General features: G+C 56.9%; 4 protein-coding genes across 4 annotated transcripts; 2 read left to right on the top strand and 2 right to left on the bottom strand.

The window, feature by feature from the left end:
- Window positions 1-17: 17 nt before the first annotated feature.
- On the bottom strand, window positions 18-5004 carry CHGG_00378 (uncharacterized protein; the record flags this gene model as incomplete). The annotated part of the gene is made up of 4 exons (XM_001219598.1): window positions 18-1445; window positions 1543-2991; window positions 3085-4336; window positions 4913-5004. 4 exons carry the CDS (start codon window positions 5002-5004, stop codon window positions 18-20), a joined length of 4221 nt encoding a protein of 1406 aa, XP_001219599.1.
- Window positions 5005-5338: 334 nt separating this feature from the next.
- On the top strand, window positions 5339-9497 carry CHGG_00377 (uncharacterized protein; the record flags this gene model as incomplete). The annotated part of the gene is made up of 8 exons (XM_001219597.1): window positions 5339-5368; window positions 5462-5511; window positions 5591-5717; window positions 5776-6076; window positions 6135-6373; window positions 6433-6650; window positions 6704-8037; window positions 8086-9497. 8 exons carry the CDS (start codon window positions 5339-5341, stop codon window positions 9495-9497), a joined length of 3711 nt encoding a protein of 1236 aa, XP_001219598.1.
- Window positions 9498-9789: 292 nt separating this feature from the next.
- Window positions 9790-10724, bottom strand: CHGG_00376 (uncharacterized protein; the record flags this gene model as incomplete). Its single annotated transcript, XM_001219596.1, has 2 exons — window positions 9790-10089; window positions 10173-10724. The coding sequence occupies 2 exons, from the start codon at window positions 10722-10724 to the stop codon at window positions 9790-9792; spliced, it is 852 nt and encodes a 283-aa protein (XP_001219597.1).
- A 2431-nt stretch (window positions 10725-13155) lies between these two features.
- Window positions 13156-16400, top strand: CHGG_00375 (uncharacterized protein; the record flags this gene model as incomplete). Its single annotated transcript, XM_001219595.1, has 4 exons — window positions 13156-13238; window positions 13495-13614; window positions 13727-16163; window positions 16383-16400. 4 exons carry the CDS (start codon window positions 13156-13158, stop codon window positions 16398-16400), a joined length of 2658 nt encoding a protein of 885 aa, XP_001219596.1.
- Window positions 16401-16933: the final 533 nt, after the last annotated feature.

The raw sequence follows: 16933 nt of genomic DNA, 5'->3' as shown, positions 1-16933 counted from the left end.
CCTCGAACCGCCTGCTCCTAGAGTCTCTCCACCTGGCCTCTCTGCTCCTCCTCTCCGCCTCGCCAGCGCAGCGATCTCCTCGTCGTACTCGGTCCACTCGAGCACCTGCCGCCGCGCCCGGTCCAGCTTGGGCTCCTTGGTCTGCGAGTTATTGCACAGGTCGATGGTGCGGGCCTCCTAGAGAGTGTCGTCGCTGCACCACGTCTCGCACCACAGCCACTCTGCGGCAGGCTGTGGATGGGGATCTGGAACTGCATGTGGTTGGGCAGGTCCTGGTCGAGGTTGGCGAGCGAGTTGGGGTCGGCCGAGAGGGCGTGGTACTGCTGGCGCAGGCGGTCGCCGGCGGCCAGCTCGCGGAAGCGCCGCAGGTCGACGGCGTACAGCGCGCTGATGTGGTAGGGGTGGCCCTTGAGGTAGTTGGCCCAGTAGCCCGTCTTCCAGAACCGGAACCCTTCCATCTCGGTGCGCGAGTCGCACATGGGCGTGAACCCGTACGGCGCCCCCTCGAGGTCCAGCGTCGCCAGCTCGTGCATGTCGGTCCGCACGATCTGGTCGGCGTCCACGAAGATGACCTTGTCGAGCGAGAGGGGGAACAGCACGTCGAGGAAGAGGATCTTGTACCCCCAGATCTCGCGCTGCTTTTCTTTTTGCTGCCGCAGCCAGTGCGGCCATTTGTACGTCACCATCTCGTACGAAAAGTTGTATTCGGCTGCGAGGTGCGGGATGAAGTCCTTAAAGGACGGGGACAGGAACTGCTCGATGAACCAGAACTTGACTGTGTGGTTGGTGTGCCGCATGACCGAAACCATCATGATGTTGAGCATGCGCTCGTAGAGGTGGCCGCTGGCGACCGAGAAGATGTTGATCTCGGCGTGCTGCGTGGTGGCAAGCGAATTGGTGGTTTCGGCGGTGGGCTTGCCGCGGCCCAGGAGACCTTCAGCGAACTTGAGGCCCTTGGAGACAAAGTCCATGGCGGCGCCAGCGGCGCCGGTGGCGGTGTCGGTGTTGGCTTCTTCAAGGACGTCTTCCTCTTCCATGCCGGGCTTGCGTCTCAGGCGGGGGTAGAGCGTCGTGCCTTGGAAGTCCATGAGTGCAATTTCGTCCGAGTCGTCGCCGGGGACAGGCGTCCAACCCTCGGCGCCGAGGCTTTCCATGGTGAAGATGTCGGAGCTCCGGCCTTCCTTTAGCCGGAGATTATAGACACCTGGATTGGCCTTGAACTGGAAGAAACCGAGGTTGGCCATGATGATGGTATCGGCAAACTGGGAGTCTTTCTCGGTACCTAGGACAAGCTGCACACCCCGAGGTGGCTGACCTGCCGGCAGCTCACGGGAGTGGCCTTCGATCAGGATGTTCTCCAGCTGGTAGACAGCCTCGATGTGATCAGTACCCCTCTTGGCCTTGATGTCCTTAATGCGGAGATTGTCCAAGTCATCGACCGACACCTTGGACGTAACGAGCCATGCGGGTGGCAACGTCCATGCCCGCGACGAGGAGCGTGTCTTGAGGTACACCCGCAAAGTTGGCCGAAAGCGCCTTAACCTTTCCATGGTCGTCAAAGCTAGGCGATGACTCGAGGACGTAACGGTAAAATCGCTTGATGGGAAGCTCCCCAAGCTCGTCCGCAGGGTTGAGGAAGACTTGGAGATGGACACCCTCAAGTTCTGACAGCACCTTCAGCACGGCAGCCCACTTTTGGCCTACCTCGCTAGCGGGGTTGATGACAGCAACAAAGAAGATGGTTGCCGTGGAGCTATCACCAACTTGGAACGACGTGTGCGCCCCCTTCAATTCATTAAAAGCAGCCGTCCTGGCCGAGGATGCCTGGTCAAAGATGCCCTGAGGAAGATCCGAGATGCCGGAGAGTGCAGTGACAGAAGTCAACTTAGCAGCATCCAACGGGCCCAAAATCTTGTCGCCCAGTCCCAGGTCCTCGACGGCCTTGTAAACTGGCAGGATCCGGCTTGCGCGCTCAGCTTCGAGGAACTGCACGAAGTCCTCCTTCTTGAACTCCTCAGCCGACACGATGGGGCCAGCCACACGGCCGTTGAGTATCAGCGCATTATCGCCCTCTTTGAGGCTGAAATCAGCAATAAAACTAGCTAAAGCAGTATCGTAGGCGGCATCAGTTTCGGCTTTGCCACTTTCGAGGATTGTCTCAAGGTCGAGAAGCTGGATAGCTGCCGCCAGGTCGCTCTCACGGGCCTTGATGCGTTGGGTGAGCTGCGAGGCAGGACGAGCGACGTCCTTGGGGTTGTGCACAATGTCGACGCGGACGCCCGAGTGTTCACTGCGGAACTGAAGCGCAAACAGGAGCAGCTTCTGACCCTCAAGGCTGTCCAGGTCCGCGATGACCGTCAGGGCGGCCCAATCTTCTTTAGTTGATTGGTCATCAGCCTCGATGACCGGCACCTTATCGAAGACATTGTGGTGCTCGGTGTACACCTTGTTCACATTGAGCACCTTGAGGTCTTTGGCGTCCTCGGGGAAGATGAGCGTGTTGCGCCTCGTGATTGCGTTCTCTAGGAAACGGCCGGGGATCCAGGTGCCGTCATTGACCTGTCCGAAGTAGGCTGCCTGTTGAAGAGCCTGCAGATCGCCCATGAGCTTTTGATTCATGGCTCGAAGCCAGTTTTCGTCCCGTGGAATCGCGAAGCCATCCATGAAGACGGAAGGAACTTCGCCCCCAGCACGCAGACGCTCCACCCAGTGCTTAGCCAGATGGATTTGCTTTTCGTGGCTCTCGGACGTGAAAATGTCATTGAAAGATAGCACGGTAGACTCTGGTCGTAGTGGGCGGTCTTTGATGGCTTCGTTGAAGATGCTCTCGTCAGGCTTAGCAGTCTTTTGATGTTCGAGCGACTTCTCGAGATAGGAGACTGCCGCTGAAAGGCCGTGAGTCTCCAAGAGGTAGTAGACGATTTTGGCCTGCTCAATGGCCTCTCCCGTGGGAGTGAGCGGAACCAAGCCGAAACGGATTGGGACTAGCCGCTTCATGAAGGACAAAAGTTGTGTCGTGACCATTTTGACATCCTCCGGCTTGGTGAAGTCCACAGGGACAACCAGGTTGAAAATGTCTTATACACGAGAGTATTGGGGAAGGCCTTGGCCAAAGTGCTGCATCAAGGCCCAGATGCTCGGAGCAAAATCCTGGTACCGCTTGTCCTTTTCGAGGTTGTTCAGCCAAACAATAACGCGGCCATCTTCAATCTCGTCGCGCCAGTCGAAACGTCGCGGCTCCTCGCCCCCCGACTTTGCGTGGGCAACATCTGTGTGCCCCAGCAAAGATATGGCTTGTTGTCCGGTAAGGCCAAGGTCAAGAACACCGTTGATCAGCCTGCGCTCCCGTGTGAGCAAATCGACGAGCCCGAATGGTTGAATTTGGCGCTCGATCAGTTGAACGCCGTTCATCCACAGTACATTCATGCCTTCAGGAACTAGGACCTTCCGGTTATCCTCGTGTTCGGCTCTAAACTCAGCAGAGACGTTATGGGCCCCGAGAGAGGTCGAGTACTTGGGGAAGTCCTGGGTGAGTTTGAGCAGGGTCTCAAATGGTGACTCGCTTTGCATAATAAAAGACGCTGCCTTCATGCCTAGGGATGCAAGCTCAGACTTCTCCAGCGGCTTGATATCTGTGACCTCCTCGTCGTCGAGCACGACTTCGGAGGACCCGATGGGTTTCTGGGCCTCATTTCCTGACGCTTTAGCGGCGCCAGTGTTTCGGTCATCAATGACAATGTAGTCTGTCCGTTTGAGAGTGAGTTCTACTCCGTAGCCATTGACAGAGAGCGCTTCGCTCGGATGAGCTGGGCTTCTCCTGTATCTGACTCGGTATGCGCCCTCCCCACTCTGAGCTATCTTCATGGCGGTTTCATGGTACGTGCCAAAGTCCGACGCCGTGATATCGGCGTAGAGGATGACATCACGGGCGCCAGTCCCGAACTTGCGATCAAACGGCAGAGGCCGTCCCTGGTTGTTCTCTGTTACTGCCCTGTGCACGTCGCCAATGGCAGGTGTGCAGTACTGTTTACCGTCCACATAAAACCATTGTCCACACCCGTCCTGATCTTCGGAGAGAGACGGTTCGACCGCAGTTGCGTAGTATTGATAGTGCGCCTCCACCCGGGGCGCTGCCGTTCGCATCGAGAGGGCCAGCTTGAATGTCGACAGTGCCTCCCGGTCCATATGCCCATCGTCACGTAGAACTTGGATAAACTTTTCATATAGCGCCTTGTCGGTCTTGGCTTCGACAAAATGCCCTTTCGCAATTCGGTCGAGGATGGAGAAGTAGACCGTGGCATTCTCGGAAGCTGCCGTTTCTCTGGGAGCATGTGAGCTGTGGTTTCGATAGCAACCGTGAACAAGCAACCTACAACAGCTCAACAAGGTAGGGAGGCGAGGGAAATGCTGCTTTCAGCGCAATATTGACCGAGGGCGAGGCAGTGACGTGTGTTGAAGGAAGCCAGGATGCGGTGAGGAGGACCGCAATGCCCCATGGGAGCTGCGAGAGTCGGAGCATGGCGCTTGCAGCTGCCCACGGGCACTATCACCAAAAGTACGAGTGTTGTTCGATGGACTTTGCAATAGAGTAGAGGAATTCGCCAAGATCAAGCAGTTTCGTTCCTAGGTTTTCTCCAATAGAGAGATCCCCTGGGGTTTGTTGCCACGGTGGCAGTTGCCGGAAATGTGCTGTGATCAAGTTGCTTTACACCATCGAAACCTGTGACCTGAAAACGTAAATGCCGAAAAATAGTAGATTTGGTTGGCACAAAGCGCCTATGAAGGCTCCTGTTCTTCTCGCCCGCTCTTTGTGTCTGTACATATACATCTACTCTGCGTCTAGCAGGTTAGGTGGTGGGGCGTGGTGGAAGCTGCGTCTCATGTCTTGTTTAAGCTTCTGGACACATTGAACAAGAGCCCAGCCAATAATCTCGGAGCTTCGAGTCCCCCTTCGTCAGAGGCCCGTGCTGATCCTTGAAGTCTCAACTCGCTGGGCCAGGTCATGGATTCAGCTCCCCTCAGGAGCTCAAGTGGGCCCGGAAAATTAAATGTGCGTTTGAGCCTGAGGTTCGCCCGCCATTGAACCCACATCTCGCAGTGAGATGCCACGGTTCCCAATGATTTGATTGACGGCGGATAGGACCACCAGCAGCCGGCCCCAACTCCTCGAACTACCACCCACCCCGCTAGCCATAACTACCCGGCTGCTGCTCGACGTCCGAGCATATTTCGCGAATCGAGCCACGGCATCTACCCTCGCCGACAATCCTGCACACGCCCTACTTCGATCCCCAGTTGATGTCGGGAGCCTACCAGGCCTCGGGTCCCTTGAGCCAAGATGCAGGCCTCCTCGGGAATGCTCACAAAGGTATGTCTCCCTGCGATAGCTTCGTTTCTGCCTTGTTACGCAATGCGCTTCTTCTGCGCGCTGCAAAGAAACTGCTGCTGACCTGCGCTGTAGTTTGAGTCCAAGTCGTCGCGCGCAAAGGGCATCGCATTCCACCCTAAACGGTCCGCACCTCCCCCACCCCCACGCCTTCACGAGTTTCCCGCCGCCAGTTGCACCGCCAGACTAATACTCATATTCCAGACCATGGATCCTCGTCTCCCTCCATTCGTCTACCATCCAACTGTGGGATTACCGCATGGGCACCCTGATTGACCGATTCGAAGAACACGATGGCCCGGTCCGCGGTGTTGATTTTCACAAGACACAGGTGAGGGCGCACGGGCAAGGCAGATACGAGGGTGGCAGTTTGACTGACACCATGGCAGCCCCTCTTCGTCTCGGGTGGTGATGACTACAAGATCAAGGTCTGGTCGTACCAGACCCGCAGGTGTCTGTTCACGCTGAATGGGCATCTGGATTATGTCCGCACCGTCTTTTTCCACCACGAGCTCCCCTGGATTGTCAGCGCTAGTGACGACCAGACGATTCGGATATGGAACTGGCAAAACCGCTCCCTGCTGTGCACCATGACGGGCCACAACCACTACGCCATGTGCGCCCAATTTCACCCCAAGGATGATCTCGTCGTCTCGGCCTCGCTCGATCAGTCAGTCCGAGTTTGGGATAGTATGTGGCTGCCTTCCGCCCCCAGCCTGCCTAGCACGGCACTGACAGAACCACACAGTTTCCGGTCTCCGCAAGAAGCATTCTGCCCCCACATCAATGTCATTCGAGGACCAAGTGTCCCGCGCCAATGCGAATCAGACCGACATGTTCGGTAACACCGATGCCGTTGTCAAGTTCGTGCTTGAGGGCCACGACAGGGGCGTGAATTGGGTGGCTTTCCATCCTACCATGCCGTTGATTGTTTCGGCGGGAGACGATCGCCTGATCAAGCTGTGGCGCATGAGCGAGACCAAGGCGGTACGTACCCCTGACATTGCTTTGTTCTGGCTTCACTGTCTTATACTAATATTCAACAGTGGGAAGTCGATACTTGCAGAGGCCACTTTCAAAATGCTAGCGGTTGCTTGTTCCATCCTCACCAGGACCTCATACTGTCCGCCGGCGAGGACAAAACAATTCGTGTTTGGGACTTGAATAAGCGGACTGCTGTCCACACCTTTAAGCGTGAGAACGACCGATTCTGGGTCATTGCAGCCCATCCAGAAATCAATCTTTTCGCTGCTGGTCACGATAAGTATGCGAACCTCATCTGCTGGTCTAGTGGCACAATTTGCTAATCTGAGATAGTGGTGTGATGGTATTTAAACTTGAGCGCGAAAGGCCAGCATCCACCGTTTACCAGAACTTGCTGTTCTACATCACAAAGGACAAGTGTGTCAAGTCCTACGACTTCCAGAAGAACGTGGAGTCGCCCACACTCCTCTCGCTTAAGAAGCTCGGCAGCCCCTGGGTACCACCCCGCACCGTGTCGTACAACCCGGCCGAGCGCTCAGTTTTGGTCACCTCCCCGGCTGACGGCGGCACCTACGAGCTCGTCAACCTCCCTCGCGACGGCTCTGGCGCTATCGAGCCGGCAGAGTCAAAGCGTGGCCAGGGCAACTCGGCCATCTTTGTTGCCCGCAACCGATTTGCCGTTCTGAACACATCCACACAGACGGTGGACATCAAGGATCTGACCAATAACACGACGAGGTCTTTCAAGCCACCTGTTGGAACCAGCGACATTTACTTTGGCGGTACTGGAAACCTCCTTATCATCACCCCGACCGCGGTCCACCTCTACGATATCCAGCAGAAGAAGACGACAGCGGAGCTCGCCGTCAACGGCGTCAAGTACGTGGTCTGGTCTAACGATGGCCTATATGCTGCTTTGCTCAGCAAACACAACGTCACCATCGTGACGAAGACGCTAGAGCAGGTCAGCACCCTCCATGAGACGATTCGGATCAAGAGTGCCACCTGGGACGATGCTGGTGTGCTTTTGTACTCGACCCTGAACCACGTCAAGTATACTTTGCTTAACGGCGACAATGGTATCGTCCGGACCCTCGACCAGACCGTCTACCTGGTTCGTGTCAAGGGCCGCAACGTGTACTGCCTTGACCGTGCGGCGAAACCGAGGATCCTCCAGATCGACCCCACCGAGTACCGCTTCAAGCTTGCACTCGTCAAGAGGAACTACGAGGAAATGCTCAACATCATCCAGAACTCGAGCTTGGTTGGCCAGTCGATCATCTCATATCTGCAAAAGAAGGGCTACCCCGAAATTGCGCTCCAGTTCGTGCAGGATCCCGCCACCCGGTTCGAGCTTGCAATTGAGTGCGGGAATCTCGAGGTTGCAGTCGAGGTGGCTAAGCAACTGGATCGCCCCAAACTGTGGACGAGGTTGAGCGCAGAGGCACTTGCACATGGCAACCATTCCATTGTCGAGATGTGCTACCAGAAACTCAAGCATTTCGACAAGCTTTCGTTCCTGTACCTCACGACTGGCGACAATGCCAAGCTCTCCAGGATGGCGAAGATCGCTGAGCACCGTGGCGACTTCACCTCCCGGTTCCAGAACGCTTTGTACTTGGGCGAGGTTGAAGATCGCATTCAAATGTTCAAAGAGATTGATTTGTGTATGTGTTGCCGCTTTTGCATAGTGAGACCTGGCTAACATCTTTTAGATCCCCTGGCGTACATGACTGCTAAAGCCCACGGCCTGGACGAGGAGTGCCAATCCATTCTTGAGGCGACTGGTCTCACAGAGGATCAGCTCAATCTTCCTACCTTCGGCGAACCGCTCAGCCCGCCGAAGCCCGTGGTACCTACGCACCAAGCCAACTGGCCTACCAAGGCAACGTCCCAGTCTTTCTTCGAGAAGGCTCTACTTGGCCAGTTTGAGGGTTTGTCATTAGAGAACGAGCCGACGGCGGCAAACGGGCTGGGTGAGGCGGAAGATGATGCTACTGGCACGCGAGACACCCTCGCCGAGGTTGAGGAGGACGAGGATGCCGCCGGTTGGGATATGGGCGAAGACATCGTCGCCGAGGTGGAGGAAGGTTTCGTCAACGTGGAGAGTGCCGATGCTGGTGGTGCCGGCAGCAGTGAAGCGGATTTGTGGGCACGCAACTCTCCGTTAGCTGTGGACCACGTCGCCGGCGGCTCATTTGAGACGGCCATGCAGCTGCTCAACCGCCAGGTTGGTGCTGTTAACTTTGCGCCTCTCAAGCCTCGGTTCTTGGAAGTCTACCAAGCGTCGAAAACCTACCTCCCGGCGTCGGCTGGCCTGCCGCCGCTGGTTAACTACGTTCGCCGGACAGTCGAGGAATCGGACCCTAGGAAGGTTCTCCCCATCGTCCCCCGAGATTTGGAATACCTGGCCTCCAACGACCTGCAGCGTGGCTATGACGCTATGAAGGCAAACAGACTGGACGACGGTCTCCGGATCTTCAAGGGCATTCTGCATTCGGTGCTCATCAACGCGGTGGGCAGTGACGGCGAGGTGGCCGAGGCCAAGAAGTTGGTCTTGTCGGCCGGCGAGTACGCCGTTGCCATGTCCATCGAGCTCGCGCGGAGAGCCCTCGGAGCGCCCGACGCGGTTAACCAGAACCCCCAATTACTGAAGCGGAGCCTGGAGCTGTCGAGTTATTTTACCATCCCCAAGATTGAGGTCCCCCACCGCCAGCTTGCGCTGCTCAGTGCCATGAACCTAGCAATGCGCGGCAAGAATTATAACACGGCACTGAGCTTTGCCAACAGGATACTGGCGAACGGGGGCGCGAGCAAGATCCTGGAGAGTGTAGGTTCACCCCGACCTTTTGCAATCCCTTGCGTAGAGCTAACAAGATCACAGGCTCGCAAGTTCAAGGTTCAGTGTGAGCAAAACCCGAATGACGCCGTCGAGATTGAGTTCGACCAGTTCGCCGAATTCGAAATCTGCGCGGCTAGCCACACACCCATCTACAGCGGCACCGCGCACGAAGTGTGCGCATTTGATGGGTCCAAGTACCACACGAAGTACAAGGGTACCGTTTGCACCGTGTGCGAGGTTTGCGAAGTGGGCAAGCACGGAAGCGGCCTTAAGTTGTTCGCTTGATACTCTCGGGCGGAAGGGGGGTCTAATGGATTTAACGAGCGGCTCTTGATGAAATTAGCCAACGAACTCCTCGGCGGGGCTTTACGGGGCGGAAAAGTCTGGCGGCTAGAATAGCTGATTATGGCGAGGCGGGCAAATGTCTGGTATGTGGAGTATGGGTCTAGTCGTTGTAGCAAAGCAGAAGAAGCGTGTGATCAAGATTCTGTTGCCTTTGAGTCCGCAACGCCGTTATTATTATCAAATGCATGGACTCCTTATCTCGTTACGAGATCTATGACCGATGATATGCATATCAATACATAATAGAACCCACTAGACGATCGTCTCTAGCTGGCGGGCATAGCCCAAGGTATTCTCGATCACCATCTGGCTCATCTCCTTCTCCTGCTCCTCCTCGCCCGTCTCTTGGGCCGAGGGGACAGAAAATCTGGCCGTCCTTGACGATCCAGCCACGGCTACGCCTCATTTCGACGACGGCGCCCTCCGACTGGAGGAACAGAAGCGATTTGGTCGAGGACAAAGGGAGCGAGGGATAGGCGCGCTCGCTGGACGAAGCGATCTCGGAGCGGATCTGGGAGGTGAGGATCTGCAGCTACACCATCATCGTCAGCATCATCCCCCGGGGGAACATAATCGTAAGCTGGGGGACACGGGAAGTGCTGCGGAAAGACGAACCTCGGAGAACACGCCGAACTCCTCGCACGGCACCTCGCCCTTCTTCATGGCCTTCCACACCCGGTCATAGCTCCCCTCCATCAGCCACCGCTCCAACCGCACCGGATACCCCAGGTAGCGATCCCCCTCCACATCCACCCCACCACCACCCGCCGACAGCGCCTCCAACTCACTATGAAACTCCCCATACAAGCCCTGCGTCAACAGCAACAACAAATACAGACCCGTCACCTTGTTGCGCTCCCCCTCCTCACCACCACCGCCACCCACCGGAAGGAGTTCGTAGAAGGGCCGCAGCTGGGCGACGTAGCGGGTGAAGGCGTCCGGGTCCTTGGCGCGGATGGACGCGAGCGCGCCCTGCTCGTACGTGTCGCGGGCGAGGGCCAGCAGCGCGGGCGAGGACGTCGCCGCCGTCGCCGTCGGCGTCAGCGCCCCCAGCTGCAGCAGCAGCAGCTTGGCCCGCGAGAGCAGCGCCGCGGTCTCGGCGTACGGCGCCGATGGCGGCGCGGCCTTGAGCCGGGCGAGGAGCTGGCTTAGCTCGCGGTCGGCCATTGTTGTTGTTCGTTTTTTTTTTGTTCTAGGTTGTTGTGGTGTGTTGTGTGATATGGTGTGGTGTGGTGTTTTGGGGGGAGAGCTCCGTGTTCCGGGGTGGCGAGGTGCGGGGCGACAGCTGCGGTTGTTGGGCGTCGGGTGTATGGGTTTTCTTAAGCACTCCTGCTGATGTTGGAATATTGGTTTCGGTGGACGGGTTGGTTAATCGACGGTTTGTCGTGGTCGGTATTCGATGGATCGGGTGGGAAGCGATGTTGGAAGGGCGGGTGAGGCTGTCGGGCCTGGAGCTGGCGGCAGGCTGAAAGGCTGACGTGCGGTTGGGCTTGGCAAGTGTCAATGGTCTTCGCAACCTTGTCGGCTGGCGGCCACCTTGACAAACTCAGCTCTTTGGCTCTTTATGGACATTCATACAACACAGGAAATCACAGCAACCCGACTCGCACAGATGTCATTTTGGGCAGAGTAGTTTGTACACAAATTCGGTAGCTAGATAGGTACCTATTCGCAGGCTTGTTTCTTTCTTTCTTTTTTTCCCTTTTTTTTTAGGTTTGAAGGTGCAGACGTTGTTTTACCAACTTCGAGCAGCGATGCGGCAGTATGGAATTATGACAGCTTGGCTTGCAAACAAGTAATGACCCAGCTCGCCGCCATTTATTCAGTCAGCTCTCGCCGCCCTCCGGCCTTTGGTGAAGAAACGGAGACAAGAAAAGAAAACAAGGGACAAAATTTCCATGTCACTGGGCCCGAAGTGTGGGATACGATAATGTGGAGCACTTTTGTTCAGGTGGCGGGCTGCGCCCGCTGTTGATAAGATGACGAAGTGGAAGCCCCTGCGGCTGGTGTGCGTAATGGTGATGGGTTGTTCTCCCGAGTATGGACGGTCATTCCGCGATGGAACCGAGAACGGCGTTCTCTGCGGCTTGGTTCAATCAACCGCCACATAAGAAACCGTGTTGTTGACATGGTCCCGCGGAACTTCTGCGGCGCGCATCGGCGTAAAGTTTGCAGCACGATCTCGTCTCTTTAGTAGGTAATTAGTTACTGAGGTACCTAGTTTGGTGTATGATGGTTGAAGGCCGGGGGAGTTCCTTAGGCCCTCGAATTTATTCTCGAGTTTATGTTCCCCTACTATCAACCACAAGCCGGGCTTTTATTCCCAGACACTGATCAGATATATGGTCATGTTTCGGCTGCAGCTGGACCCAATGGCACCGGAACGACCTAGGGAGCGATTCGTCCCCCACGACCTTCCATGCCCGCAAGCCGCTCGTTTCCCCACTCGAGCTGCGTGTCAACTTGACCCCACCAAGACCGTTGCGAATCATGGCGTCCTGCAACACCTAACTCTGCATATCGGGAATGGCACCTGTTGTTGAGTCGGAGGTACAGCCACAAACTCATCCCAGCTTCCCCGTCGTAATTACCGGCCTGGCCGGCGGAATCATTTGATAACCAGATCCGTGTGAGTGAAACGAAATGTGCATCCAACTCGGCACTCGGTCGGTGTTCTTTCTGTGGCGGCTGTTCTATTTCTGGAATCCGCCTCCACAGAAGCCATGAGGAACAGCAGGGTACAGCGGGCAGCAGGGGGTAACAGGGTGCATCAGGGGGCCCTCGAGGGGATAGGCGCCAAGGGGCAAGGGGTAAGGAGGGCCGGGCAGTGCATGTCCCATCGAAATCAACCGGGACCAGTGCAGATCACAAATTCCTCAGCGAGCTCATATCCGCGACATAAGAAACCAAGAGTTCTCTCAGGAAGGAGCCAAGCTCCTCTCTACCGGCGTATGTACTGTGTAGAGAATATGACAAGCCATCGATACGCGTACCTCCGGTCGTTACAACAGCAAACGGGACAACGAGTGACAGGCGGCAACACCCCATCTCTGCTCAGCACAACCTGCAGCTGATTTTGACACACCTAAGAGGTAAGGCGGCTTGGGCGCTGCGGTCTGCTTTCACATCTCCAAATATTGTTGGCCCTTGCCTCTGCCCACCCCGGCGACAGCCACAAGGAACAGCCCACTCTTCAAAAGGAAGGAAAGCGTCTCGCATTTATCTCGCTGCTCCCAACCTGTCTGATGAACTCGCCCCCCTTCCGATTTCGATCGACAACTGGTGAAAGCACCTCAGCGACCCGACGGCTAGTTTTAGTCACTGCAGAAGCGGACCGCTGGATGACACAGCGGATACCTAAGCTTGGCGCCCCTGCCCCTCTCCAGTCTGCATCCTTCTGTGCCTGCTCCTGGCCCCCCCGCCATCGCCGCATCCTGGCAGCTGTAACTGGTTGAAGCCGGGGGACTGAAAGAGGGCCGACTGTTCTCTTTTTTTTCGCGGGGTTTGGCCGTATCGGGGCATTCACCTTCGCTAACTCCTCTGTTCATTACTTTTTAATGCAGGCCCGGGTCCGCCGCCCACCGACAATTCTTTCGCCATGTCGCAGTTTGGCGCAACCTTCGTCCCAGGGGGTTACGATGACTATTCTATGCCAGAGGTCTTCGCCCCCGCCCCTCAGAGGTGAGTCTACATAACTGCAGATTACATTTCACTAGTTAAACAAGACACCCCTCCCCCCCACAACCCAACGCCCCCTCCCCCCCTGGTATGGAATAACTCTGGCTGCTGCCCGCGCCTTGTCGGGATCGGAAGCCGCTGCCGATCCATCTGCGCGGCAGCGCTACCGAAGCGGAGCTATTGGATGAGATTCGGTCTAGACGCACGAGGCGAGGCTGCACGGAGCGCTGGAGGCTGACACCGGTCGGGTTCGCTTCAGGGTAATGCCCGAGGTGCCCCAGAACATGCAGGAAGATATCCAGCGCATGGAACTCGAAGCCCGCGATACTGAACCGAACCGAGACGGCAAGCCGACCACCCAAACTGAGGAGGCCAAGTCGTAAGTACTCCTCCCCCTCCCGCTTGGAGAGGACAACGCCCTCTCCCACAACGTGATTGGACACCGTTTTTGGGGTGGATCAGGTTGGCTGACTGCGGCATCCGTTGGACAGCTTCAAACCCTTCCAGACCAGCGCCGCCGACTCCGCAGCCATGGACGCCCCCTCGTTTTCCCCGTTCCCTAAGGTGAAGGGCGAAAACATTCCTCCCAGCGACGAGGAGAAGGAACAGATCCTGTGGCAGGCGCGCAACCTAGTGCTCCACTCCAACAATGTTTCGATGCAGGTGACCTGGGCGCGCGACACCCTCATCTGGGTCGAGATCTGCCAGGACGCGCTGGCCAGGGACTGGAAGCGGGACGGCAAGGGCAAGGAGCGACCGGCGACCCCTAAGGCCGAACACGAACTGCGCGTAGATGCTGTGAACATCCTCGACTACCTATCCCAACAAGACCATCCCGAGGCGACCTTTATGAAAGGGAAATGGCTCGAGTTTGGCAAGTTCGGGTTCCGCGAGAACAAGCGGGAGGCATACGCCTTCTACAAGAAGGCCGCCGAGATGGGATACGGGCGGGCCGAATACCGGATGGGCATGCTGTACGAGAACTCCAACGACATCCCGAACGCCCTCAAGCACTACTCGCTCGGCGTCCAGCTGGGCGATTCCGCGTCCAACTACCGCCTCGGCATGATGCATCTCATGGGGCAGCACGGGTACCAGAAAGACTTCCTTCAGGGGCTCGAAATGATTCAACACGCCGCCGACACAGCTGATGAGGATGCGCCCCAAGGAGCCTACGTTTACGGCATGCTCATCGCCCGGGAGCTGCCCGACATCACCATGCCCGAGCACGTCCTCCCTTGTGATTTTGCGGTGGCCCGGCAGTACATCGAGAAAGCCGCCTATCTCAGCTTCGCCAAGGCGCAACTGAAGATGGGCCAGGCATATGAGTTGAGCCAGCTCGGCTGTGACTTCAACCCAGCATACTCCCTCCACTACTACGGCCTCGCTGCCCGCCAAGGCCAGCCGGAGGCTTCGCTCGGTGTTAGCCGGTGGTTCCTGTTTGGCTACGAGGACCTGTTTCCCAAAAACGAGCAGCTGGCTTTCAAGTACGCCACGGAAGCGGCCCAGTCAGGGTTGGCAACCGGCGAGTTCGCGATGGGGTACTACCACGAGATCGGCATCCACGTCCCTAAAGACGTACGAGAAGCGCGGAAATGGTACGAGATGGCAGCCGATCACGGGAACAAAGACGCGAAAGACCGGTTGGAGTCCCTGAGTCAGTCCAGAACGCTGACGAAGGCGGACCACGAGACGACGACCCTCACGCGTATCAAGTCGCAGCACGGTTCGCAACGCGGGAAGCGGCCCGACCGGTTTGCCAAGCAGAACAGCGTACTGCCAACACTGAGCGAAGGCGATCAGAATGCCGCCACCCGTATGTCTCCCACCCACTCTGGCAGGGCAACAATAACTAACGGAATTGCAGCCGGGATCCAGTTTCCTGACCCGTCACCGAGGCCGCCGGCTTTTACCGTGAACCTTGACAACAACAACAACAACAACAACCTCGCGATGCGGCCCAAGTCGGCAGCTCCTTATCCTCACGAAGACCAGCCGATGTCACTCAACGGCAGGCCGAAATCAAGCGCGCCGTACCCCGAAGGCGATATGCGGGGCCCACACCTCAACCCAGCGACTCGTCAGCCTGTCGGCGCCGGTCCGCATGCCGACCGCCCGGGGAGCGCGTTTGGCATTCGTCCGCTATCCCCCGGTAGCGGGCTACCTCCCGGCCCTGGCCGGGGCCGTCCTGTGTCAAGTCAATCTTCGATGGGAAACTGGGACTCTCAGGCACCCGCTGGCTACAGGAAACCAAGCCCTGGCCCCGGAGGCCAATGGCAGCAGCCGCCCCCGCCGCAACACGACCCGCGGTATGGAGCCGGTGGGCCCGGAATCGTTCCCGCCGGTATGCCCGTCGGCGACCCCACCCGCACGCGACTCCAAAAGCCCAACCCCAACCTCCAACCAACATCCCAAGCACCCCCCTCAGGCCAGCACCGGGTGGGCGGAGGTTATCCCGGCGGTCCGGGTGGCCCCGGTGGTCAACCAGGACGAGACTACGGGCGACCTGGCGCCAGCAACCGCCCGGTCAGCGACAGCTACGGGCCAGCAGGCAGCGGCGGCAGCGCACACCCGCCGGCGGCAGCCGGCCGCGTGCCCGTCCCCGCAGGCAGCAACCCCAACCTTCGTCCTCAACACGGTATGGCCGCGGGTTCGGGTGGTCGGCCGGTGTCGCACGTGGATGCCGGCCTGGCCGGGCGTGCTAGCGCCCCGCAAACCGGACAGAACGTCAGACCGGGTCCGAGCCCGGCCGGTGCGACATCAAGCCCCGGCCCGGCTGCGGCAGGGCAACGGCCCCCGCCTGTCGGCGGTGCTGGTGGAAAACCGGCCGCGGGGAATATGAGCCATCCCGACGGGAAGACCATGGGTCAGGGGCCTGCTACCTTTGAGGAAATGGGTATCCCGCAGGGAAAGACGGAGGGCGATTGCGTAAGTTTTATATTTCCTCTTTTAACTTGCCGAATGCTTGATTGTTCTGGTGCTAATAAGATGATAGGTGGTGATGTAACCAGCCAGCCGACAGATCGGATCTCAGCCACAACATACCGAGTCTTTCCTTGGGTTTAGTCTAGCTTAGGATATAAGCGAAGGTCGGGGCTGGTGGGAAATGCTAGTTTTACATTGCCCGAAATAGAAACCCGAATATAGATGTCACATTACCTGTAATCTTTTTTTCTTTTATTTTCTTCTACTTTAGTTGTTGAACAATTTTAAGTTCTGTTTTAGGTACTTTCAACAACCCCCCACGGCCCCCTCGGCTTTTCCCCTTTTTGGTTTTCAATATTAGTTCCATTTTACTTTACTTAACTATTTTAATTCAATTCCTTTTTTCCTTGATTCATTTTTCTCCATTTTGTGGTCGTTCTAACAAACACCTGTCCAGGATGAGGTGTAACAATGAGGTAAAACTAAAATAGAAGGAGACACATTCTAGTTAGTAGTTATACGTATAATAAGAATACCAACCTCCCAACTCTACCTCGTTTTTTCCGAGCGTGGACTGTATCATTCATTGAACTTATATGACATCAATACGGTAAATGCCCAGCCAAATCTCACAAAGAAAAGGGGAAACGCTATTTGAGTCAGGGGTTACATATGTGTGCAAATGACGTCTTACAGAATGGGAATCTAAACAGTCTAGGGCATGGGGGCTAGGTTTTGGCATGGGCCCAAGACCTCTCTTAAACCTTCTTCGG

The sequence above is a fragment of the Chaetomium globosum genome, genomic scaffold (assembly GCF_000143365.1).
Source record: "Chaetomium globosum CBS 148.51 scaffold_1 genomic scaffold, whole genome shotgun sequence".
NCBI classification, from domain to species: domain Eukaryota; kingdom Fungi; phylum Ascomycota; class Sordariomycetes; order Sordariales; family Chaetomiaceae; genus Chaetomium; species Chaetomium globosum.
This window is presented reverse-complemented; position numbering and strand designations above follow the sequence as displayed.